The sequence below is a fragment of the Pelobates fuscus genome, chromosome 12, assembly GCF_036172605.1.
Source record: "Pelobates fuscus isolate aPelFus1 chromosome 12, aPelFus1.pri, whole genome shotgun sequence".
Lineage (NCBI taxonomy): Eukaryota > Metazoa > Chordata > Amphibia > Anura > Pelobatidae > Pelobates > Pelobates fuscus.
This window is the reverse complement of record NC_086328.1, coordinates 113,594,179-113,620,238: the sequence shown is the minus strand read 5'-3', so window position 1 is coordinate 113,620,238 and position 26,060 is coordinate 113,594,179. Positions and strand designations below refer to the sequence as shown.

Here is a 26,060-nt window from a genome sequence, read left to right as displayed (position 1 = left end):
CTTACTGGTGTGAGATATGCAACAAAATAGGGAAAATATACACCCCTAAAATCTACAGCACTAGTGTGTGCTGGGCACCATTACAATCCCATGATGATCTTGGGAATACTGAGAAATGTTGTGCAAGTATTAATTCTGTAATGTTATGACTGTATTCACCAGGACATTTGGCACTGCAGGGGTTAAATCAGTATTTACAGCATCCTCTCATTGTGCCACGACAGCCACGCATGCGATGCAAATGAAAATATACAAAGCAACTAAGATTTTAAAACAACAAAACAAAAAAAACAAAAAAACACAAACAAATATTTAAAACCTCACATTTAAAGGAACTCTACAGGCAAGCAGACCACTGAAGAGGTCTGGGTGCCATGTCTCCTCCGTTTTAATTCTGCAGCTGACAACATTGCCGTTCTGCAGGAGCGCTTCCACGAAATAGATAAGTAAAACTCCAATATTTCTATCAGACTATCTCAGCGAGACCATCTGATTGGTGCAGCTTTTCCAAAGCATTGGATTGGCTGAGATCATCGATCGCGATGAGCGCAGCCAAAGAAGTGGAGCCTCTGGACAAAGGGTTAGTAAAATACCTTTGTTACCCTGACAGCAAGGGCTCTATTACCTAAACACAGACAATATAGCATTAGGAATACACAATTGTATTCCCAACGTGCCCATTTAACTGCTCCATTTTAAATATCAGTATGGAACTAAGCTGTCTGCTCACATTTTATATGCTGTCATATGACTTTCCCAATCATGCACACAATTAGCAAATTTAACAACAATGCCTGGATCACTCTATTCAGAGAACTCCACTTTTGAACAGTGTGATTAGCATCTATTGTAATCTTTTTAGTACACACGGAAATTGTAGCAAGATGTACTATTAACGGGAACAATACCACAGTGTGTTAAATTTTGGCCCCAAGTGTCGGACAGGATCCTATGTGACAGATACCACAGTGCTGCATTTAGGGAAGTCTGACATCTCTCTGACATTACTAAGATAATATCATTTTCATTCTCACTGCAGATTTTGCAAACCCTCTAATATATTTGTGCTTTGGCCGTGTCAGTAGGAAGGATACAGATTGTATCTGTCATGTACAAGTGAATGAAGGCGATAATCATGTGTGTGGAATGTACTATCTAGAACAATGATTGTACGCAATCCTCATCTTTTCCCATTTGTTTAATTTGGAATAGGAATATTTTCATTGGAATCTATACGGAGATAACAGCATTTTTTGCGGTTTCCTTAAAAGCTAAAGAAATCAACAATCCAGAGAGCTTGTCTGGACAAGGAACAGAAATAATTTAAGAAGTACAATGGTTTCCTGGCACTGGATGAATAAATAAAACGCCATAAAATGCATCAGCAAAGCTCCTGCACAATTTAGCATCTTTATATCTATAGCCCCACCTCCTGCGACACCCATATAGATTGATTATAGAAATGTCTGCAGGTTACCTTCATGATCTTCCAGACGCACGCCGAGATCTGGAAGAATGTCATCCCGAAGAGCGTCGCAGAGCTGCAATACTCCAAAAACTAACAAGGAAATGGGATTATGTTAGTAATGGCATGCTTTACAGAGACAGTAAAAGACCAGTTACATGTGCTGGCTCATTAGAGCTAAAGGGAATCCGCATATATCAATCAATCCTAATTGGTTTTATTCACCAATCTAACATTTCAGCAGAGTTGTACAATGAATTTAAATAAGATTATAAAAAAATTATAATCAAACAAATAAGACAAGCCCTCCAAGACAAGTGAACAAACAGTAGAGGAGAGGAGGGTAGCTAGACAGTTGTGAACCAAATTTTCCATAATGCTTTATCAGCCAAACCTTCCCATGCCAAAGTTACCTATTGCTATCCTAGAGTGTTTAAAGGGACACTCGAAGCACCACAACACATATAACATTCTGAAGAGCTTAATGTAGGTGCAGATGGTCTATGGTGCAGTTTCTCAAATTTTTCCCAAACATTTTTAGACAGTTTGACAAAACCAGGTACTTTGACATCTTCCAAAGCCTGTCCCCATTGCAGTCACTGAGATTTTACTTCCAGACTAGCCATACTAACCATCTAAATTTCAGAGCAAATATAGATAAAAGCTAGGCCCAGCCCTTGCAGTGTATCATGGCGAGGTTAGATGTAAAATTACTACTGCTTTATCTCACATGTAGACGGGGCAGGCTATGAGTGCTGGAAGTGCCCTGGTTCAGTCAGACAGTTTAAAAAAATGCTTAAAAATTGGAAAACTGCACTCAAGGCTCCTTGTAAGATGGTTATGGACATCTGGGTATGAACTCCGTAATTGCCATTACACCATAACCACTACTGCCTGAAGTAATAATTAAATAAATAGGATTTTGTTTTGCAATTCCTAGACAGGCTATGCAAAACCATGTACATACAGTGTCAGATGTAGAATTCTCGTTTTTTGTCACCTTTGTTCTCTCTGGAAATTTGTCGGACACCTTCCCGAAACTGAGACAGGACTTGAAGGTAAGGCATTACTGTGGACTCCAGCTGAGAAAGGGAAATCAATGCAATGTTTTTAGTTTTGCTCAATTTTTTTTAAAACAAACAGGTACGCTATGCATTAGTTCCCACCAAGCACTGCAATTCCCTTTATTGCTGGCACTCTCCCCTGGAAGGGAATGGGTTAAAAAGTAGCCCTACACAATTCTCAATAACTTGCAGTAGGAAGGGTCCAGGGCCATAACAGCTAAAATCAAACTTTGATCATCTCTGGTGGAACCTGCTACTAAGTTGTCTTTCCAAGTGGCCCCTGAGATATAATTTTATGAGCAGAATAAATTACATACTGCCGCTTTAGCTTGTGTTAGATTATGCCTAGACCAAGCTTTGCATCAACAGGGGGATATTCCAAAACCTCCGGTACTATATTCTTCATCATGGTGGAAGTTGTAAGTGCCCTTCTCCTTGCAAACACCTGACCAAGCTGCAGGAAAGCACACTCTAAGCACTATAACCGCTCCATTTACTGTTTTATCACAGCTCAATGCAGTGGTTATGGTGCAAGTTCTATTTTTAAGTTGAACTACTAAGAGGATTGATAAAAAAAAAAACTACAGAGAATTCCCAAGCCGTAAAAACAAGCCCCTTAGCCTGAGGTGTTACATGAAGAAGTTTCTTGTTCCTCATTCATCCAAAATATTTGTACAAGCAAATAGGATTCGGTTACGACAATTCTTGGTTAAACATTTCGGTGCCTCCAAATTGATATAGGTTCACTGTGTGTCAATTCAGTAGTGCCAAAGGCTTAATATACTCGAGTAATCCAATAACAAAATTAAAATAAATCCCCATTTATTAACGATACAATAAGATGAATAAGAGAAGTACAAATTTATTTAGGGCAAGCATGTCAAACTCAAAGGACAACATGGGCCAAATAAACAAATTTTACGTTTATGTGGGCCGCAGAGAAACTTAAAAACTTCAGTTTTCATAGAAACGTACAGTATAAAAAAAGTTGCCTGACACTGGGCGTCCTCACGCTCGTAGGGCTTCAAAGTAAGCAAAAGAGTGAATTTATTTTAAAGAGATATGTATTTGCATATAACCAATGTTTGAGTTCAACTACCTTGACATATTATGAAAAGATCTTGTTGATTTTGAAGTCCTATGAGTGGGTTCTTCACTTTGGCTGAGATCATCTTGATGATCTCAACCAATCCAATGCTTTCCCATGACTGTTGTGCATGTGTGGCAAAAAGCTGCACGGCCAATCAGCATCTCCATGGTGAATGTTCAGCGCCTCCACACAGACCCAATCTAATACACTGCCCCACCCCCCATTCTAATACACTGCCCACAAATCCAATACACTGCCCATTAATATAATTGAATATACTGCCCCTCCTCCCTCCCCCAATTTCATACACTGCCCCCCCCACCACTCTAATAAACTGCCCCCTCCCCATTTAATACACTGCCCCCTTCCTCCCTCAACTCAATACAGTGCCCCCTCCCTACAAATGTAAATACTGCCCACTCCCTCCCCCAATTTAATGCACTGCCCTCTCCCTCAAATTAATACAATGCCCCCTCCCCAATTTAACACACTACACAGGAAGGCCCCCACAACCCTCTTCCCCTACCTTAAGGTGAGCCGCACATCCTCCAGTTCCTCCCCCTCTTCTATGCTCAAGCAGGCCAGACTGCGACCAGGAGGAAAGGCTGGGGAGGGGGTGGCTGGCCTGTGGGAGCATGCGATCGGCCATGGGTGGGAAGACCAGAATCAGACAGAAAATATATTTGCAGCCACAACACAAAGTGGCCCCAGGGCAGGTGGGCCGCAAATATATCCATTGTGGGCCACAAGTTTGACATGCTTGATTTAGGGAATTCTAAATGTCTAGGTTAAAGGTGCTAAAAGGACAGTTTGAAGAAGACTTTGTATAAACAGAAATCATACAAAGTACAGAATAAAATCACAAAATATTTACATGAAACATTAATCTGAACCCAGAGCGGGCACTTACATTGAGGCTCTGTGCGCTGCCCCCTACAGGAAATCCAATGGGCTCCTCCCCTTCAATAGCACCAAATATCTAAAAAACAAAAACAAAACAAAAAAGTCACTTTACACGTACACAGCTCCAAAATGAAGACTTTCTAGAATCACGAGTAATTGTGGAAAAAGTACCATTAAAAATGTCTTTATTATACGAAGACTAAAAAAATAATAATATGAAGTGTTTGCATTAAAATACATCCAAATTCAAAGTGACTTTTAAATTTTAGTTTAAAATAGCCACATTGAAACCACAGCTAACTTGGAGAGTTTTAGCAGTTTTTCTAGTCTTTATAAAATATCCCAAAAATCCATCAATTATCAGAGATCCAATAGAGATGTTTAAACCTTCCTGTTTATTCATTCACTAAGTCTAAAATCCCTTTCTTTTCACACTACAGACTCTCAATTCATCTCTGTTTATGGGTGGGCGGCAGGCAGAAATACCATCATCAGTTTCTGGAAATTTTCAGAATATAAAACCTGGCCTTAAAGTCAGCAGGGAGAGAATCCTGCTTCATATTCGTAAATATATATAGTTTTAGTTTTATTTAATTTGGGATAAGTACAACGAATAATCCACAGATTCTGTTTAAAAAAATATAAAATAAAAAATAAACTCTTCTTTTCAATAGACTTGCTTTATATGAGGCTTTTTACATTCTAAGATAATTACAGTGAATTGTTAAGATTGATTTAGACTTTATCTACGTCCTACATGTAGATGCCATTACTAATGATTCTCTGTCGGCAGCTAATATGAAGGTGAGCTTCAAGAGCACTCTGAGATTAGTTTTTATTGTGTGATCGTGCCTCTCTGCACAAGGGGTTCATTGAAGAAAATAGGGGGGGGGGGGGGGGGGGAGACAAATATTCTCAAAGTAATGTTGGCGTATTAAGCTTCAATGGTAGGTACATCAGTCATAGCAGATTACCAATCAGTTCCAGAACATCCTAATTTATTTTTTTTATTAAGGTCTATATAATATACCTCCCCCAACCAAAGTTCCCATATCCCAGGATTTTAACATTGTGCTTATTTATGCCAAAACATTTAACACACGTTTGTGAAGTTTGAAAAAGAAAATGTAACTCTACCCTGGAACTGGGAGTCTCCATGTCAACCATTTTTATAGGCTATGTCCTTTACACTTGGCGTAGTCAGCATCGAGAGAGAAAATAGATTTGTTTCTTATCCTCTAATGCAGTGGTTCCCAACCCAGTCCTCATGGCCCACCAACAGTCCAGGATTTAGGCATTTCCCTGTTTTATTCAAATGGAGATACTGACAAAACCTGGATTGTTGGTGGTCCATGAGGACTGAGTTGGGGGACACAGCTCTAATGCAATGTGTGCCATGGCTGTGCCAGAACTGCGATCACCTATGTACAATGGCACTTTCTAACTCTAACAAGGAACCATCCAACCAAAAATAACAGGGATAATACCCAGAACTAGGGGTGCACCGAAATGAAAATTCAGGGCCGAAACCGAAAATTCAGGATGCCCTTGACCGAAAACCGAAACCGAAACTGCCTTTTTGCCCGAATACTTTTAAAATACTTTTTTTTTTTCTATGATTTTATTAATATAATTCTTTTTCATGATATGAAAAACTACAAGCAAATTTGGTGTCTTTATCAGAAACTTTGAAATATTTCCAAACCGCTGACATTGTAAAGTCACTGAAAGAGGACTATGCCTCAGCTATAGATTAAAAAAAAAAAGGAAAGTGACTTAAAATATTTAAACAGATACATAGATATTATACACACAATGCCACCCAAAGCTGTTAGTTTAAAAAAAATACTAAATTGATGGGGTAAAAGACCTTTAAAATATGATAAGTGCATTAGGTATTAGCCAGGTATTAGTGCCTTGGTATGTTATTTAAAGAAAAAAAAAAATTAAATTATAATATAATATTTTATTAATTATATTTATTTACATTTGAGGACTAGTCAGACTCATGGCACTATTTTCAGAAACGGCAAAATGTCGGATGGGCGCGAAAATTGTTATAGCAATACACTTTATCTTCCTGGAGGCTAAGACACAATTAGCCTCCTGTACAGCAGGGCAATCATCACTTAATAGCGAATAGCAATAGAAAAAAAAAAAGAGAAAATACTTTCTGTGTAAGTGGATGGCTTCCCACAGGATTGGGGATTCTTAGTGAATCTCTGTAATTAATTGTATTAAATATAATTAATTACCGCAGGCGATGTGGTAGGTAGTTTTACAGCAGGCTCTCACGGCACGTCTGGCACTTCCGGTTAGAAGGTTGCGCGGCGGCAGTGTGCGGTCTTCTCACAGCGGTACCAGGGCGGATGGTGAGCTACTGGGCAGTGGTGTATACTGGTTTTGTGCAACCCTAGGCAGGACAAAACTCAGGCGCCCCCCCTCCCCTCCCGCGCCACCCCCACCCAACCTTTCCCCCCGCCCCGCATTCTAAATACACACACACACACACACATTCACTGACAGATACACAAGCTAACAGAAACACACACACACACACACTAACAGACACACTCACACTCGGTAACAAACACACTCACTAACAGACACACACTCACTCACTTGCAGACACAAACTAGCAGACACACACACACACTAACAGACACACTAACAGACACACACACTAACAGACACACACACTAACAGACACACACACTAACAGACACACACACTAACAGACACACACACTAACAGACACACACACACACACTCACTAACAGACACACACACACTCACTAACAGACACACACACACTCACTAACAGACACACACACACTCACTAACAGACACACACACACTCACTAACAGACAGGCAAACACACACACACACACTAACAGACACACACACACACTCACTAACAGACAGGCAAACACACACACACACACTAACAGACACACACCCACCCACATTAACACGTTTTTTTTTTATTTATTTAACCCCCCCCAGCCTCCTTACCTTTGGGAATGCTGGGGGGGGGGGGTCTCTTCCCCTGGCTGCTGGGGGGGTCTCTTCCCCTGGCTGCTGGAGAGGGGGTCTCTTCCCCTGGCTGCTGGGGGGAGGGGGGTCTCTTCCCCTGGCTGCTGGGGGGAGGGGGGTCTCTTCCCCTTGCTGCTGGGGGGAGGGGGGTCTCTTCCCCTGGCTGCTGGGGGGGGGGGGGTCTCTTCCCCTGGCTGCTGGGGGGGGGGGGGTCTCTTCCCCTGGCTGCTGGGGGGGGGGGGTCTCTTCCCCTGGCTGCTGGGGGGGGGGGGGGTCTCTTCCCCTGGCTGCTGGGGGGGGGGTCTCTTCCCCTGGCTGCTGGGGGGGGGTCTCTTCCCCTGGCTGCTGGGGGGGGGGGGGTCTCTTCCCCTGGCTGCTGGGGGGGGGGGTCTCTTCCCCTGGCTGCTGGGGGGGGGTCTCTTCCCCTGGCTGCTGGGGGGGTCTCTTCCCCTGGCTGCTAGGCGGTCGGGGGGTCTCTTCCCCTGGCTGCTGGGCGGTCGGGGGGTCTCTTCCCCTGGCTGCTGGACGGTCGGGGGGTCTCTTCCCCTGGCTGCTGGGCGGTCGGGGGGTCTCTTCCCCTGGCTGCTGGGCGGTCGGGGGGTCTCTTCCCCTGGCTGCTGGGCGGTCGGGGGGTCTCTTCCCCTGGCTGCTGGGCGGTCGGGGGGTCTCTTCCCCTGGCTGCTGGGCGGTCGGGGGGTCTCTTCCCCTGGCTGCTGGGCGGTCGGGGGGTCTCTTCCCCTGGCTGCTGGGCGGTCTCTTCCCCTGAGTGCTGGGCGGTCGGGCGGCACTGACTGGCGGGCGGCTGGCGAGGGAGCACTTCCTCTGAGCTGTCTGCTCAGCTCCCTCGCGCGCCTCAGAGTGAGACTGGGAGCCGGAATATGACGTCATATTCCGGCTCCCAGCCTCACTCTGCGGCGCGCGGGGGAGCTGAGCAGACAGCTCAGAGGAAGTGCTCCCTCGCCAGCCGCCCGCCAGTCAGTGCCGCCCGACCGCCCAGCAGCCAGGGGAAGAGACACCCCGACCGCCCAGCAGCCCAGCATTTTCTGCAGATATGTGCCAATATCGGCCGAAATGGATTAGGTCCATTTTCGGCCGATACTTTCGGCCGCCGGAATTCCGGTGCACCCCTACCCAGAACCATTTATTAAAACACTCCACACAGTGATTTGGAAAACTAGAAATGTTAAAATAATGTATGGACCACAATGATATAGCATAGCCGCTTTTTAAAGGGACACTATAGTCACCAGAAGAACTACAGCTTAATGTAGTTGTTCTAGTGAGTATAATCACTGCCTTTAAGCATTTTCACACTAACACTGCCTTTAATTTGACCCCAGGGACACCTCCAAGTGGCCACTCCTCAGATGGCCACTGGAGGTGTTTCCTGGCTCAGCACTGCACAGTAGACAGCAGTGCCGTTCAGCGACTTCACTGCATCAGGACGCTGAATTTTCCTCAGAGATGCATTGATTCAATGCATCTCTATAAGGAGGTGTTGATTGGCCAAAAATGACTGATTGTCCCCGCCCTGTGTCAATTTTAGCCAATCCAATGCTTCCCCTCATGGGAAAGCATTGGATTGACTCAAAATTGGCAATTCTGATGATGTCACCAAAGGGGTGGAGCCAGCACCACCAGACCCGCACAGCGCTGGAAATAAGGTGAGTTTGACTAACATTTACGGGGGCAAGCCACCTAAATGGTGAGTTAAACACTATAGGGTCAGTAATACATGGTTGCGTTCCTGACCCTATAGTGTTCCTTTATATCACATGGAGCCCACAGCCGTTTCGACCTCAATGTAATTTCTTTATGACCAAGTGCTATTGCATAGGGAAACATACCCCTAAATATCATGTATATTCTAAGAAAGTCATATCCACAGCCTTACTTTTTAACTTTAACCTTTACTAATGTGAGATTTGCAGTATCCATTGTTCTTCTTATCCTCTATATGGTTAATGCAAGTTAACAAAAGAAAAAATATATACACATTTTTTTTTACATTTTGCACTTGAGATTAATGCTGCAGTTGCTGGTCAATCTATCACCTATATTGCTATGACTAACAATGCACAATGTATCTGCAAAGATCTTGTTATGATACATCATTAAGAAGGCACTATAGGCACCAGACCCACTACCGTTTAATGTATTGGTTCTGGTGCATACAAGCCTGTCCTGGCAGGCTGAGCAATGTAAATGCAGATTTTTTTAAGAAAGGGGGTTGTTTACATTGTAGTCTAATGCCACCTTTGATTGCGGTCACTCGGACAGCTACTAGAGGGACTTCCTGGACAAGCAAAGATTGCAAAATCTATGTTATGCTTCTCCATGCTCTGCATAAAGATGCATTGACTGATTGGATTAGCTGCGAATGATGATGATCTTAGGATGTGAGGTGGCCGCTGAGAGACTGGCGCAACTGAAAATAAGTAAAACAAAGTTTTTTTTTTAAATGCCCACAGAGTGGACTGATAATCCACAGTTATTATAAAACTCTAGCGTTAGCAATACATGTTTGTATTCCTAATGCTATAATGTTCCTTTAATCGATAACCATTACTAGTGTTCATTTATGTACGAGCCCTGTATGTTTGCTTATTCTTGTCAATTAACAATTTTTAAAAATAGCATTAAAGAAGTAATAGCATCTCCCTAAATATTTACTGGGAAAAAAAAAAGAATCAGGTAGTTCTATGCCAAGGTCAAAAACAGAGAATGCTAAATGTACATGAAGGAATGACGCTGTAAGGAGGAGATGGAGGACTTACCCGGAGCATTCCCGTCAGGTACAGGCCGATATTCTCCAGAAGCATTCGGTTAGGAGGCTGCTTGGCCGCTTTCTTTACTGCGATGTAGGAATTACACTGACTTACGAGAGATCGCATTTCCTCCATGACAGTCCGAGTGTCGATATTATCACACAAGGCTTCGTGCACAGCAGCTTTCTTGTCATAATAGCTGGTGGGAAATATGGGGAGATAATAGACTATGTTGTTACCAGTCCTTCTTTAAATCAGCAGCTTCCCAGCATGGTCGTCATAAAAAAAAACAAAAAAAACAAAAAACAAAAACAATGTATACATTACAGTACTCTTATCGTAGCAAATGTATTAATTCCATTTTATTAACAGCCAAACTAGTTAAAGTTATACCTCTAAGATGCGGGCATAAACTGCAAATATGACGGTTGCAGTGGGTGTAACTGGTACAAGGCATTGTGACAAGACATTTTTCCTCGCTCACTACTTTCAAAAGAAGTGAACTAGCAATTAAATTGGCAGTGCGGTAATTTATTCACTCAGCCAGTAAATAGTTTCACTCATAAAATAACTGAATTAGGTTATCTGTGTAATAGAACACTAGTGCAGATAGCTTTGATCTTGGTTTTTATAGAGTAATCTACTTGTTGAAAGTACAGTTTCAGTAGTTAGCAGACAGATGAATTATAGCTTCCATTAACTCCTTCAGTGCAGGCTTGATACATCTATATTACTGGAGCAAAAAAAAGCAAACAAGCAGGTTGGGGGTGGGACAGAATGCACGTCCTTTTAAAAGCAAATGTAAAAGTATGTGAATGATAAAAACTGCAAGGTGACCGTCACAAAAACAGCTGCAAGCACTGAGAATTTCTGTGAAGGACATATAGCCAAAATGTGTCATCTTCACGCACCTGTTGTTCAGTTCTATCTCCTGAGCTTCGTATTTCACAAAGCGCCCTGTGATGTCTGTAGGGGCTCGCAGAATATCCTTTACATTCAAAAAGAATTCCTGAAACGAACAAAGAAGGATTTATTCACCAAACAGTGAATTGCAAAGTCCAAGCTAAAGCAGCCGATCTGTGACTACAGTCGATTTGAAAATCAGTGAAAATCAGTGAATCTGGCCTAAAGTTTGAAATGCAGTTTTCATATAACTGCTAAATAAACCCAAAAACAAATATTTTAATAAAAATTCTCACACAAACTATGCTGTTGCCAGTTGACAATTACATTTAGGGTCCCCTAAATATGAGCTAATTAGTTCCCAGCAACAGTTTGACATAGCTATAGATAATCACAAACTGATGAAAATCAGCATCCCAGCAAAACAAAATGTTACATCACAGCCACTAGAGGCAGATGACACCAAGCTGGGACCTTTGTACAAACTCATCTTCTGCCTCATCTTCTGAAAATTCTGGTAATGGCAGAGGTTTATGCGAGTTGTACTCCAAAAATATGGAAGAGACTGGTTGAACAACTCTGGAGTAAAGCGATCTGTAGGATTGCCTTGGAGTTGGTCAAGGTTATCAGAGTTTACGTACATTCATGAACTTTTCGTACTGGACAGCAGACTCCATGGTGTTGTTGGAATAATCCAGGGTATCCTTCCAGGAGTGCATGAGGAACGCCAGGCGCAGCTGTCGAGCTGTTCAGGGAAATATAGAACCATTTATGGAAACTACAATCTGTGAGGCCATGTCCCTAATATTTTAGCACATTTTATTAAAGATCTCGTTACAGAAACCGGGAACAAGATTGGATATAAAAAAATAAATAAAAACTAACTAAAACCTCTTTAACTGTTATCAATATCAGCCAACCTGCAACATAATTAGCACAGCTTTAAATACAAATAAATTCACTAGAAATTGGCAGGTCATGGTAATGACAAAAAATGTTAGGGATAGAATTCTTTTAACAGTGTTCTCTGCTGATTGACTTGGCATTAGAGGGACAACTCATTGAAGCGGTTAAAGTGTCTGGAATCCCTTGGCACCACCCATCCATTCAGTGTTAAACAGTTTTTAATGTTTGAATGCTAAAAGAGAGTACCAGGCAGCACCCCCTTCCCCCGTCTATGCTGCTATCTCTAACGAGGAAGCATTAGCATGAGTAGCAATGGGCAGATGTTATTAGCTGGTCACTTTCAGCCTTTCACATTGCCCATTGCTGGTATAAATTGGTACGGCCACTTCCATACCTCCAGTAGAGTCTGTTTGCCTTTTTGTGGCCAGAAACAATACATTAGCAGCATACTCTGTTTATGTCCTGCAAGTTGTGAGGTCTGTCTCCATGGATCAGATTTGTTTTTCCAGCACATCCCACATATGTGTAATTGGATTGAGATCTGGGGGAATTTGGAGGCCAAGGCAACACCATGAATTCTTTGTCATGGTCCTGAAACCATTCCTAAACACTTTTGCAGTGTGCATACCCTGAAATAAGTCACTGCCACTAGGGAACACCCTTGCCATGAAGCGGTGTACGTGGTCTGCAACAATCTCTAGGCAAGCTGTATGTGTCAAAGTAACTTCCACAAGAACCCAAGATTTTCCAGCAGGTCATTACCCAGAGCATAAAGCTTGCCTTCCTCCCATAGTGCATCCTGCTGCCCTCTCTGCCCTAGGTAAACAATGCACATGCACCCTGCATCCTCCTGATCGAAAAGAAAATGCGATGCATCAGACCAGTTAAACCTTCTTCCACTGCTTTCTTAGTCCAGTGCTGATGCTCACATCCCCATTGAAGGCACTTTCAGCAGTGGACAGGGGTCAACATGTGTACTCAGACATAGCCCCACATGCAGGGCACTGCGATGCACTGTGTGTTCTAACATCTTTCAATCATGCAATGCAATAACTGTGACTCTCTGTAATTTACGGTACAATGTGGGTTTATTCAGCCACCCAAATAAACAGATAATGTTTCAACATGATGTGGGTCAGTGGTTTTAATGCTGTGGCTAATCAGTGTAAGGATTGCCTTGTTGATCCTTTAATCCATAAAATATGTAAATCATAAAAAAAAAAAAAAAAAATATCAAAATGATTGGTCCTAAAATATTTTTTCAATTCTATGTCCATAGAGTGGAGGGGCCACACTTAAGGTTTTAAACATATCTCAGAACAAACATTTTGTCCTTTGTGGGCCAAACACAAGATGTATCTGACACCACATGGATAAAATTGTGTATTTGATCTAAACAGGAAATTCAACCACTGATATGTGAATGACAAGCCCACTTTCAATATTTCATATTGAATGATTACTGGATGATTAAATGGTCTAAGCCTAACTATTGTGCCTACCTCTCTCAGGGGCCAACAAGTTTTATATTACAGCACCCTCTAGAAAGGAAAGCAAACCAGCTGAGCTTCTGATGACCACACACATTTCTCACACAGCATACAAGCTTTTAAGAGATGCGGTTTAAAATAACAAGGTCCGGTGATAGGACCTTCTACAGAAAAGTGGGCAGGGACTCTGCAGACTGACAGTACTATATGTGCTCCTTTACATACTGTTACATAGCACTCTGGGAGTGACAAATAAATACGCTTTTACGAATTGCTGTGTAAAAATATATTTTGACATTTCCATATACTTTTCAAGCACACTTGAGTATTCCCAATGTATGTAGTAAAGCATGAATGTACAAGGCGTGTTATTCCCTTACCAGAATTTCTCTGCAGTGCATCTTTAATAGTTATGAAATTCTTAAGGGATTTTGACATTTTGCAGCCGGCAATGGTCAGATGGCCCGTATGAAGGAAGTAACGCACCCAGTGGTTGTTATCATAGTAAGCCTGGAACAAGAATCAATTATTAAAACTCAATACAAACAGTAATACTCATATAAGAATGTTTAAGGTATAATTATATATCATGGCAGCCCTGACTTTAGCAACAATGTATTAATAAATTGGCAATTTCAATTATTAGCCTTGCTTTAATAAAGGTGTTTAAACAATACAAATATCATCTAGCAATGTAAAATGAACACTTCAGTGGACGGGGCCTGGCATTTGAGCAAGCTCCTGTGCGCGACGGCCTAGTGCATCTCCTCGGCGGGTAAAATGGCCATTTCCCTTGACAGGGACTTCACAGGCTTTCTGGTTGTTCTTTGAGCCCCGTACGCCCCTCCTTTGGGTCGGTGGGGGTTGTCCCAGTACCATTAAGCACAGCATACTCACCTATTTGTGTCTGACGATGGCGGAGATGTCAAACGTGAGTGGCAGACCTCAACCAACATATGGGTAGTTATCTGCAGACATCGCTACAGCCGTCTCTTTCACCTGCTCCTGTGACACAACTCCAAGGCAGAGCTTCACTGCGTCAACTTCCTCCCAGGCAGGGAGCCAAGAAGGTAAGAGTAGCCTCACACTGTCCACACACCTGGGGGATATACCATCACCCACGATCTCAAGGCTTCGCCCTGGCTGTGGGAAGAAACGCCTGTGGACATATGGTGCAGGTTCCTGGTTATGACAGTGGCTAGAAGGATGAGGTCCATTGCAGCACCCGGGATCCTCTATACAAGCCTGGACAAGCTACTTGAGCTGTTGTCCGTTTTCAATCCAGACATGGACCCCTTGTTCACGGTGCCTAGAGGGGTATCAGCTATACCTCAGTGTCGAGGCCTAAAAAAGCTGAAACGATCGTATGTGGTTGCTGTATCTTTTGTAAAGAGCAACGGCACGCATTTTGGGTCTGGACTGGGATCAGTCTAATATGCAAATTGCCCTGGTTCTTTTTGTAATGCCACAAGATGAGCTAAAACCAACTTGAGATCTGAACTGGGACCCCACCGAAGAGCAGGCTACTTGAGCAGTTGTCCATTTTCAGTACTCTCTTGCATCTTGCTTTTTGCTCTCCCCAAGGAAATGTTTAAATAATATTTTTTCATGCGTCCTCATTTAATTGCATTATGCATTAACAATTGGAGAAAACTCCAGTCTGAAATAATACATATTAAATGCTTTCAAAACTAGAGTAACAAACGATTTTAGACTAGGTAAATAGCAAGTTAAGATGAAAGTGGCCACTTAAATGTTCTATATCTATCATGCTCTGAGAACAAGCATCAAGAAATGTAAAGTCCATGTATTATTAAAAAGATTTTAAAAGTAACAGACAGCTCTGATCACTGTTTTTTTATTTTTATTCTACTTCTGTATTTCTTTTTCCAGAGTTTAGCAATTTTTAAGCCTGGCTAAACCTATTTACTGAGGTTCTGGTAGAACACTATACTGCAGAGCTCATAGTTCGGAATGCTTATGAACACTGGTTTCTACAGTTGCAGTTTATATATATTAAAATGGTTAGTCCAGGTTTAAGCTAGATCACATACTTCTGATTGTGCCAGTTCGTTGTCGTGATGGGGGAATCGAAGATCGAAACCTCCTCCGTGAATATCCATGGATTCGCCAAGGATGGATCCGGCCATTGCGGAGCATTCGATATGCCATCCTGGGCGGCCCTGCATAAGACAAAGATTAATCCAGATCATTCTCATGCTAGAATAATATAAAACAAGTCTGCGTTGTGTTCTGTTCTCGGTTTCATCTTTCCAACAATTCACTTTCAACGTGATATAATTCTTAACTTTAAAGGATGCAAAACCTTCATCAAACTGAAGGACCCCTTTTGTAATTGGGGTACACACAGTGCACACTGTAAGTGGCCACCAAGATTGGATTGTGATCAGAATAGGGGAGTTTTATAAGGTTTCTGTTAAAAGCAAAGTACAACAACTCTTGTTAAAGGGGTAAACCATAGTCTTGGCTTGAACATTTTTAAGTTTCTTTTGTGAATTTACCATTTCTAGCTAAAGGTATTCTTAAAGGATTACTCCAGGCACCATGATACTTTCAGTGATTTGAATAAGGATTTGTTCACGGGTATCAGCTATACCTCACTGTCGAGTCCTAACAAGGCTGAAACGATCGTATGTGGTTGCTGTATCTCTTGTAGAGAGCAACGGCCCGCATTTTGGGTCTGGACTACCCTTTTGGATGGGATCAGCCTAATATGCAAATTGCCATGGTTCTTTTTCAAATTAGGCAGCAATATGCAATGTCAATCGGCAGTTACTAATGCCAGCAAGGTTGTCCTGTATAAATAGAAGCATAAATTCTTGGGATGAAAATATAATTTTGCCTCTTTATAAATCGCTGGTAAGACCACACCTGGAATCTGCTGTGCAATTTTGGGCACCTGTTCCAAAAAAGCATGTTATGGCACTAGAAAAAGTGCAGAGACGGGCTATAACATTGATAAAAGGAATGGAGCATTTTAGTTACGAAGAAAGGTTTAAAAATGTAAATCTCTTTAGTTTGAAAGAACGGCGCCTCAGACGGTTTATGATAATATTATACAAATATATTTGGGGCCAGTACAAACCACTATCTGGAAATCTATCATAAACAAAGCTATACATAGGACACAAGGACCCACATTTAGGCTGGAAAAAAAGGATATTCAGTCTAAGGCAAAGAAAAGTTTTTTTTACATTAATAACTGTAAGGATGTGGAATTCTCTGCTTGAAGAGGTGGTTTTAGCAGAGTCCATACAGATGTTTAGACAGCAATTGGATAAATACTTGCAAAAACATAACACACAGGGATATAATTTCTAATTGGAGGGGTAATAGCTTCTTGATTCACGGAGATATCTGACTGCCTTTTTGGGGTCAAGAAGGAATTTTTTCCTAGTTTGTTGCAAAATTGGAAGCGCTTTTAAACTGTGATTTTTGCCTTCTTTTGGATCAACAGCAAAAAAATATGTGAGAAAGGCTAAACTTGATGGACGCAAGTCTCTTTTCAACTGTGTAACTATGTAAAGTGATCATTGTGCTTTAGTCTGTATGTGCACCGTTTAAGCCTTTTTCTGCCAGAGGTGTAACTAGAGTCCTGGTATGGCTAATGTTAACACTGTGCAAATTTGGATGAACAGAATCTAATTCATTGGTTAAGAATATGACGCTCTCAGCCAATGAATGAGTGGCAGGATCGGCATCCAGATTATGCAGAAGTTGGATGTCGTAACCACTGCTTCAGAGGACCATTGGCACTCGGCAGGACCAGGTAAGAGAACAAACGATTATAAAATAGTTTGCCCTATTACCAGTGAATAGCCCCAGGGTACTCATGGCATAATACACTTTACAGCAGGCTTTAGTAGTCATGATGACTGGGGTAACCATTTAACCCAGCTCCTGGCAATGAGGTGTGTTTCTGTATTTGCCCTATAAGGTGCAGAAAACTTTAGTAAAAGTCTATTTCAGAACATAAGGAAAGAAAAAGACACAAGATAAATGTAAACGGATAATATTTTAGAGGACAAAAATACATAAATTAAAGCCTTTACCTTTCCCCACGGGGAGTCCCATGAAGGCTCTCCAGGCTTGGACGCTTTCCACAAGGCAAAATCATTTGGCGATTGTTTCTCACTCAAACGATCTGCCGAGATGCTGAGGTCACCTGAGGATGTTAATAATTAGGTCACAATTTACAAACAAAACAAAACAAAATAGTCATGTGTGTCATTATTCATATTCTAGCTGTAATGATATAAAAAAAGCATGTGTTTTTAATTTGCTATATTTGTATTAGTAAATAATGGAGATTTGTTTTAGGGATAATACAGGGACAATCTAAACATGTAAAAGAGTTTAATAAAGTGGTTTTGGTGCAAACAACCTGCCCCTGCAGCCTTCTAGTTTAATTCAGGGCTGTTTGATGAATACAGCACTGTTTTATTATACCCTAACCATGCCCTCTAAAGTTGTCAATCAAACAGCTGCACTATGAGTGGTCTTTCATAATTTATATTTATATATTTTTTCACATTCAGCATCAGCGTGCATAACATCATAACATGCTGAAGCAGAGAGTTGGCTTTAGTACTTGCAGGTGTGAGCACTGGAGCTCATACAGTGTTCAGTTATATGCCAGCACTTGAATCTCTCCCCCTACCATTTAGCACCAGACCTGAAGGATGGGAGAGGACCCATATGCTTTTTTGACACTAGCATCGAGCTGTCACTCAGCTCGATGCTAGTAAATGCTTTCATCACTCACATAATGCGGTTAAGCATCAAATACTTTTCTCTAGATGAAGCAATGTTTGTCTATACAAAGCATTGGATTGGCAGATCACAGAGAAAGCCATTTACTTGACACTGCTCAGCACATACAAGGAAGTCTTTGCTGGACAAAAAAAATAGGTGGATCAGCTTAGCTAAAGCAAGAGATGCAGTTAAGATGTCAGGAATTTTGGCACTTGGGAACGGTTTGAAGAAGAAAATAGAAAACCCATATTTATTTTTAACTTACATATTCAAATGCATTTAGCAACTGGATTATTAACTAGATACTTGGCTAGCAGCTCCTCTAGAAATATGGCCACATCGGTAAACATGTGCTTTCTCATCCCATCTCACTATACCAAATACAGCATCCCACAAGCCTCGAGTGTGATCACTGCATGTATCCAGTGGAAGATCCTATGTCTTTGTAGTTAATGCACATAAAATACCTTCTCCTTCATTAAGAGCTTTCTGATCTCCGACAGCTTCAGGAACTAGTTTGGCATAATAATGTCGGTCACTGCTGTGAAACTTGGCTGTGTTAAAGTAAACAGATCCATTGGACACATACCTGGAAACATTAGAAAAAAGCGACAATTATTTTAATGGAAGCAAAAAAAAAAAAATAGAGATAAAAAAGTGACTGAATCACAGTTTGCAGGAGTTTAAATGTCTCTTCTGTTGGCCACACAGCTTCTTGTATGACAGCTCTGATGTGGCTTCCATTTCTTTCAATACCACACAGCAGAGCCAGAAGCCCCACGAGGCACAGTTTAGTGAAATAAAAAACAAAGCAGTGGATTTTACTTCCTCCAGCTATTGCTTAACTATAACTGTCATAATTCTTTGAATGAAATAGATCACCAGAGGCTCATGGGAGTTGTAGTTTGGCAACATCTGGAGGGCCAGAGTTTGGAGAACCCTGCACTAAGCCAAGAAACGGTGAACTGGCAACAAAATCACAAACGTTAGGCCAAAATAACCAAGCTGATTATCTACGTTGCCTAATTTGGTAATATTTCTGCTATTTGACTATCAAGACATTGTTAAATTATTTAATTGTTGTCGACGAACACCATGGCATCCTGCTGCATATATAAGTAGCAGCTTTTTTGTGGCATATTGTCATTTTATGATTTGCGTTTAATATATGGTCCCTGAGGAAGTCCTATCTAAAAGGACGAAACGCATAAGACTGACCACATTCTTATTTATTTGAAATAATTTTTTATGCTGTATTCAATAAAAGCAGCTTTTTTCAACTGACCACCTGAAGTCCTGTATTCCAGTGGCGTACGTCCAGGGAAGTGGACAACAGCCCCCGCCACCATCTGGGGAGGCACCTTATGAATGCCTAATTACGCTACCTTCTTGTGAGTGCATCTAATTACAGCGCACATAATTTTATAATGTGGATTTACACTATGTTTTCCATTTCTTTATATTTTTAGATAATCAGCTGTTTTCCTATCTCGTTGTATGTACTTTGGCATATATAAGTAGACTGGCCCTAGAATGGAGAAACATGTGGGCACTTTTTCTCCTTTGTAAAATTAGAAAATAAATTAGAAATCAGGTTTTCAACATAAGTACTCCACCACATACCTGAAAGGTGTTTTTAAGACAGGATAATGTGTGTCTAGAGCCGTTGGAAATACAAAAAGGTTAGCTTTAAGGTTGTCAGCAGGGTTTCGTGGTCAAACCACAAATATTAATAAACCATTTCTAATAAAAAAAACTCTTACCCATAACCATTATCCACAATTTTTTCCACAAACTGTACAATTTCGGGCACATATTCACTCACTCGTGTGAGCACATCTGGAGGGAGAACCTATGGAGAACATTGGGACCAGATCAGCACAACCGAGAACCAAATTCAGGATTATTATAGCTGACCTGACTTACATGGGTCTGTTATCAGAGGTGTCTTAACACTAATTGAAATTATGAGGTGGTCAGTCAGCATTCTGTGTGGTGTAAGCCATCCTCTGAATGTTTTGGGAGCTCAGCCCGCACCCTGAGCGTGTTGGGAAGCTCAGTCCGCCCCCTAAAAGACACTGACTGCTTGCACTTTGTTATTCCTTATACAATTAAACATAATATTCTACATCTGCAAGGTAAACAGCCTTGGAATATATATTTTAGTCTCAAATGGCAACACTCCTCCAGTGATGATCTTTTACAGTGGCAGCATCTGCAGCCTAACCCAGCTGACCTAAAGTAAGAGATCAAACAATGACTTGTACCGTGTTTATTTTATGTATACAAATGTATGTGCTCTCAAGGCAGTAAACATACAGAAAATGTTTTTTTAAAAAGAGGTGAATCCAAACAGTACATAAACAGCGTATGCTAAAACCAGCTTCAAAGCTGGATGAAACGACTAGGTCCAATGGTCTGAATGTTTAAAAGTTCAGCACCCAAAAAAATGCAAATATCTGGAGCGGCATATAAAATATATTTAGGAAAAAAATCTACATCTTGGAAAAAGGTATTTTTTAACGAGGTTATGATTTGTGTTAACCGGCTCAATCCATATCAGAGGATTGATGGAGGATTCTCTATTGCAGAGTCTGGGCAATACTTTGTTGTACTTACATTTAAAGCATCCATATCGTTATGGTATTCACCTTCCCAGTACTTTGGAAGCTGTGAAAAAATAGAATTATCTGAAACTTCAGCGCCCTGCTGGGTATCCAGCCAATCTGACAGCAAGTCCGCGGCTTCTTCCAGCAATTTCTAAAAAACATTTTAAAAAAAATCATTGGGTTAAAATATATAAACTCAGTTCTCCAGTTACTTTCTGTTCTTTTACAAACATTGTGGAAAAACAGAGCAGGAAAAATGTACCATTTGAACTATTTTGGCATAAAATGTTCAAATCACTTTTCAATTCTCCATTCCCAGTCTAAGTTCTAGCTCCCCTTTGTTTTATTAACTCACGACACTATATACAGATCACATATACTACAAATGAAATTAAACTATCTAGAAAACCGAAAATAATACAACATTAAATTTAGTTGGGGAAAAACAATCTGTTTCTAAATTTTGTAGTTTGTTCAACTGGGTTAGTGCACCCTATTTAAAGGGACACTAGTCATCAGAACAACTAGAGCTAAATGTAGTAATCGTGGTGTCTACAGCCTGTCCTTGCAGTCATTTTAATGTAAACAACACCTTTTCAGAGAAAACCTCTAGTGGCAGTCACTCAGACGGCCACTAGATATGCTTTCGGATGTTCAGTATCTCCTCGCTCTGCATGGAGAAGCTGAACGCTCCCCATAAAGATGCCTTGATTTAATGCATCTTTATGAGTAGATGCTAATTGGTGCAGTGTTTTGCTGGGCATGCGCAATAGCCTGCCAATGCTTTCCTATGGTAAACCATTAGATTGGCTTAGATCGCCAATTGTGATGATCTCATCCAAAGGAGTGGAGCCTCGCAGAACTGGAATAAAAGGTACGTAAACTCACCTTTTACATTGGTTACAGGAATACTTGTTTGTATTCCTGTCACTATAGTGTTCCCTTAATCTATTTATCTATTTAATGGATTAGTGAACATTTCAAAGTAGTGGTCCAAAGAAAATCATTTGTGGCAGCTGAACAAACTCTTGATCGAGCACAAAAGGGACCATGCACATTTTCACCAACATATACTGATTAGTCTGTTGATTAACTTGTAGTGAAATGGAGGACTTATCAAAGTGTCGTGGTCTGATAAGTGGTAACAATTCCAAACATGGCAATCACTATGGAAACTGGTGGAACAAGCATCACATTCCATTGGTGACTCCACGCATTTAGAACGGCATTCTTCAGAATACAACACTCTTAAACACTCCCCCCAAAAGTGTCCTTTAAAAAAAGGGGGCTTAACAAACCAATTTTTTTTTTTTACATATTATTTACCAAGAATTTAAACCACAACAGTGTTCATGAATTTAATAGGGTAAACTATTAAATGTTAATTATTACGATTATAATTTTATTATATGGACACCTACATATATAAATATTAAATATGTAGTGAAATAAAAAACAAAGCAGTGGGTTTTACTTCATTAAGCCAGGGTTTTCCAAACTCTGGTCCTCCAGATGTTCCTTAACTATAACTCCCATAATTCTTTGAATGAAATAGATAGGAAAAAGGGAAAAGTAAAAATAAATAAATACAAAAAATTGCCATAAATCCACAACTCCTACCTTTTGGCTAACTCTGACGATGGGTACTAAAGCTGAATCAAGGGCAGTGATCCATCTATTGGTTTATATAACACAGTACGTTTGCACTCCTTTTGGTTAACTCTGACGATGGGTACTAAAGCTGAATCAAGGGCAGTGATCATCTATTGGTTTATATAACACAGTACGTTTGCACTCCTTTTGGTTAACTCTGACGATGGGTACTAAAGCTGAATCAAGGGCAGTGATCCATCTATTGGTTTATATAACACAGTACGTTTGCACTCCTTTTGGCTAACTCTGACGATGGGTACTAAAGCTGAATCAAGGGCAGTGATCCATCTATTGGTTTATATAACACAGTACGTTTGCACTCCTTTTGGCTAACTCTGACGATGGGTACTAAAGCTGAATCAAGGGCAGTGATCCATCTATTGGTTTATATAACACAGTACGTTTGCACTCCTTTTGGCTAACTCTGACGATGGGTACTAAAGCTGAATCAACGGCAGTGATCCATCTATTGGTTTATATAACAGTACGTTTGCACTCCTTTTGGCTAACTCTGACGATGGGTACTAAAGTTGAATCAAGGGCAGTGATCCATCTATTGGTTTATATAACAGTACGTTTGCACTCCTTTTGGTTAACTCTGACGATGGGTACTAAAGTTGAATCAAGGGCAGTGATCCATCTATTGGTTTATATAACAGTACGTTTGCACTCCTTTTGGCTAACTCTGACGATGGGTACTAAAGCTGAATCAAGGGCAGTGATCCATCTATTGGTTTATATAACACAGTACGTTTGCACTCCTTTTGGCTAACTCTGACGATGGGTACTAAAGCTGAATCAAGGGCAGTGATCCATCTATTGGTTTATATAACACAGTACGTTTGCACTCCTTTTGGCTAACTCTGACGATGGGTACTAAAGCTGAATCAAGGGCAGTGATCCATCTATTGGTTTATATAACACAGTACGTTTGCACTCCTTTTGGCTAACTCTGACGATGGGTACTAAAGCTGAATCAAGGGCAGTGATCCATCTATTGGTTTATATAACAGTACGTTTGCACTCCTTTTGGCTAACTCTGACGATGGGTACTAAAGCTGAATCAAGGGCAGTGATCCATCTATTGGTTTATATAACACAGTACGTTTGCACTCCTTTTGGTTAACTCTGACGATGGGTACTAAAGCTGAATCAAGGGCAGTGATCCATCTATTGGTTTATATAACACAGTACGTTTGCACTGTGCCCTTACTGTTCATACTAGTTGCCTGTTTAAAGTGATCAGAATAACTCTACCTGTGTGCATGTGTGAATTTCCCCCTCGGCCGTACTTTGACTCAGGGCCTCCTCTAGTGGACAGACTGCAGCAGACACTGCCTTCTCAATCTTCTCAAGCATCTGCTTTTTATCAGGGTCAGTGGTCTCATTGAGCTTTTGTAAAAATGGCTGTGGAGGGGAAGGTGTTAAAAAGGACCCATGTCAGTTAAAGGAAAAGTTACAAATTACATATATAAAAAAAAAAAATATGTATTTATACAACAGGGCTTAAATTTGCTTGTTCACACCTTACCTTACCAACGGTAATATTTAGAATTTCACAGACTCCATATAGCAAAGTAGAAATATAGCAGATATCTGTACATCTGTACATTGTGCAAGTAAAATTAGCTACTGAATGTACAGTTTAAATCAGAATTCTGACCACGGCTTCCCCTTTTCATCTCTCTCACTTATCTCATGCCACTGAAAATGCCGACAGCTCTAGGAAGTCATTTTCATTCACAAAGGGAGTTTTGAGTCGATGGATGAACTGTCTGTAGTTTCAAGTCATGTAATAAAGTCAGTCATCTATTACGTTTCCTGAGGTCAGCATAAAACTGTACAAACGTCACCAATAGAAATGCCAATAACTATATTGACAGCTTAAAACAACATCCCCGAAACAGTTAAGCACTTATAAACACAATCTCACTGAAGTTATAAGTCCCTTTAAACTAGGCAGAACCCAGTGATTTCTCCTGTATTTCATAAAACTGATTTTACAATTTAACTCACACATTAGAGATGTCACAGTAGACTGAAAACAGATGTAAAAAATCATTTTATTTTAATGTCTTTATTATTTAAAAATGTATACTCTTTAATTTTCCTTAATATGATGCTTTCTGATAATTACTTATTTTAGAGTCATGCTATTCACCCAACAAGCAGTCAATGTATCTCGTTATAATGAGAGAAGCACTGGGTTAGAGTATTAAGGAGTACAAACCTTTAATGCTGTATTGACATCAAACAGGAGAGCGGAGGCAGTAGGATGTCTCTCCTTGTATTGCTGAAACAGATAGTTCTGTCTGGCTCGCCTAATAATCTAAAAAAATGACAAAGTAATAATGAGGGTTATTTAATATTAATAATCAGATCAATAATAACCAGGAAAGAAACATTTAGCTTTCGTACATTACTAAGTACAACATGAAACCTAGATGTTATTAAAACCTAGCCTAATAGTATTCATTTTATTGACCTCTGTCAGATTAAAAGCTGTGGCATTACATCTGAAACATTAACCAGTGAACCTTCTTATGTTCTTGATATATTCTTGTATCACCTCCTCCCTCCCCCCCATGCCTGTACCAACAATAAGAAAAAAAAGTAGATTCAGGAGGGCTTATCACCACGCAAAAAAACAAATACACCGCCAAAGACAAAACAACATAATATTGGACCGGCGTCTTACCTTATCATCAATGTCGGTGATATTCATGCAGTAAAACACATCGTATTTAAAATAGTCTTTTAACACTCTCCTCAGGATATCAAAAGAAATATATGACCTAAAAAAATTAATTATTTTTAATAATACTTAAACAGAAGCAAACCTTTATCGTACCAAATTTCAAGGAAGCAGTGCCCATAAGATGTATTGCAGCCCACGCACATATTGGGCCCACCATGAAATTTATATGGGCCAGGGCCACACATAAGGAACAGTGTCTACAATTGCAGCAATTCTTCATCCCCTATTACTAGTAGCTGATTTCTTTTTATACATAACATTTGTGGAAGATATGATCACGTACACCAAATGGTTTAATAGCAGAAACATCAAGATTTTTTTTTTTTTAACCGTTTCCTATTAAATATGTTTTCCTCTTGCTTGGTTAACCTGATGCTAAGATTTCTTATGGATTGTTTTTTTTTGGATGGACATAATACCGGGTTCCACAACAGCTACAAATTGACCAACAGACCTTTAAAATGCTACAAACCGATGGTGAAGCTATAACAATAAAGAACTCTGTCACATCATCAGCATTATTTAAACAAAAGGACAGGCAAACACAAATAATACAATGTGGGTCTTAAATAAAGAGCAATTCTGGAGCAAAGCAATAAAAGTTGAGCCATCAGCACATAGATACCCCATGTTTACAT

The 26,060-nt window shown here is 40.6% G+C and overlaps 1 protein-coding gene across 2 annotated transcripts in view; it reads right to left on the bottom strand.

The window, feature by feature from the left end:
- CARS1 (cysteinyl-tRNA synthetase 1) overlaps window positions 1-26,060 on the bottom strand; it is a 55,480-nt gene that overhangs the window by 6,857 nt on the left and 22,563 nt on the right. For both annotated transcript variants that reach the window (XM_063438839.1, XM_063438840.1), the window contains 15 exons: window positions 25,363-25,459; window positions 24,895-24,993; window positions 23,922-24,071; window positions 21,022-21,162; window positions 20,166-20,254; window positions 18,870-18,991; window positions 17,700-17,812; window positions 15,681-15,809; window positions 14,007-14,136; window positions 11,872-11,975; window positions 11,239-11,336; window positions 10,337-10,526; window positions 4,530-4,598; window positions 2,466-2,547; window positions 1,478-1,558 (listed from right to left, as the gene is read on the bottom strand). In XM_063438839.1, coding sequence (XP_063294909.1) covers window positions 1,478-1,558; window positions 2,466-2,547; window positions 4,530-4,598; window positions 10,337-10,526; window positions 11,239-11,336; window positions 11,872-11,975; window positions 14,007-14,136; window positions 15,681-15,809; window positions 17,700-17,812; window positions 18,870-18,991; window positions 20,166-20,254; window positions 21,022-21,162; window positions 23,922-24,071; window positions 24,895-24,993; window positions 25,363-25,459 — 1,694 coding nt within the window. The remainder of the gene's footprint in view (window positions 1-1,477; window positions 1,559-2,465; window positions 2,548-4,529; window positions 4,599-10,336; window positions 10,527-11,238; window positions 11,337-11,871; window positions 11,976-14,006; window positions 14,137-15,680; window positions 15,810-17,699; window positions 17,813-18,869; window positions 18,992-20,165; window positions 20,255-21,021; window positions 21,163-23,921; window positions 24,072-24,894; window positions 24,994-25,362; window positions 25,460-26,060) is intronic.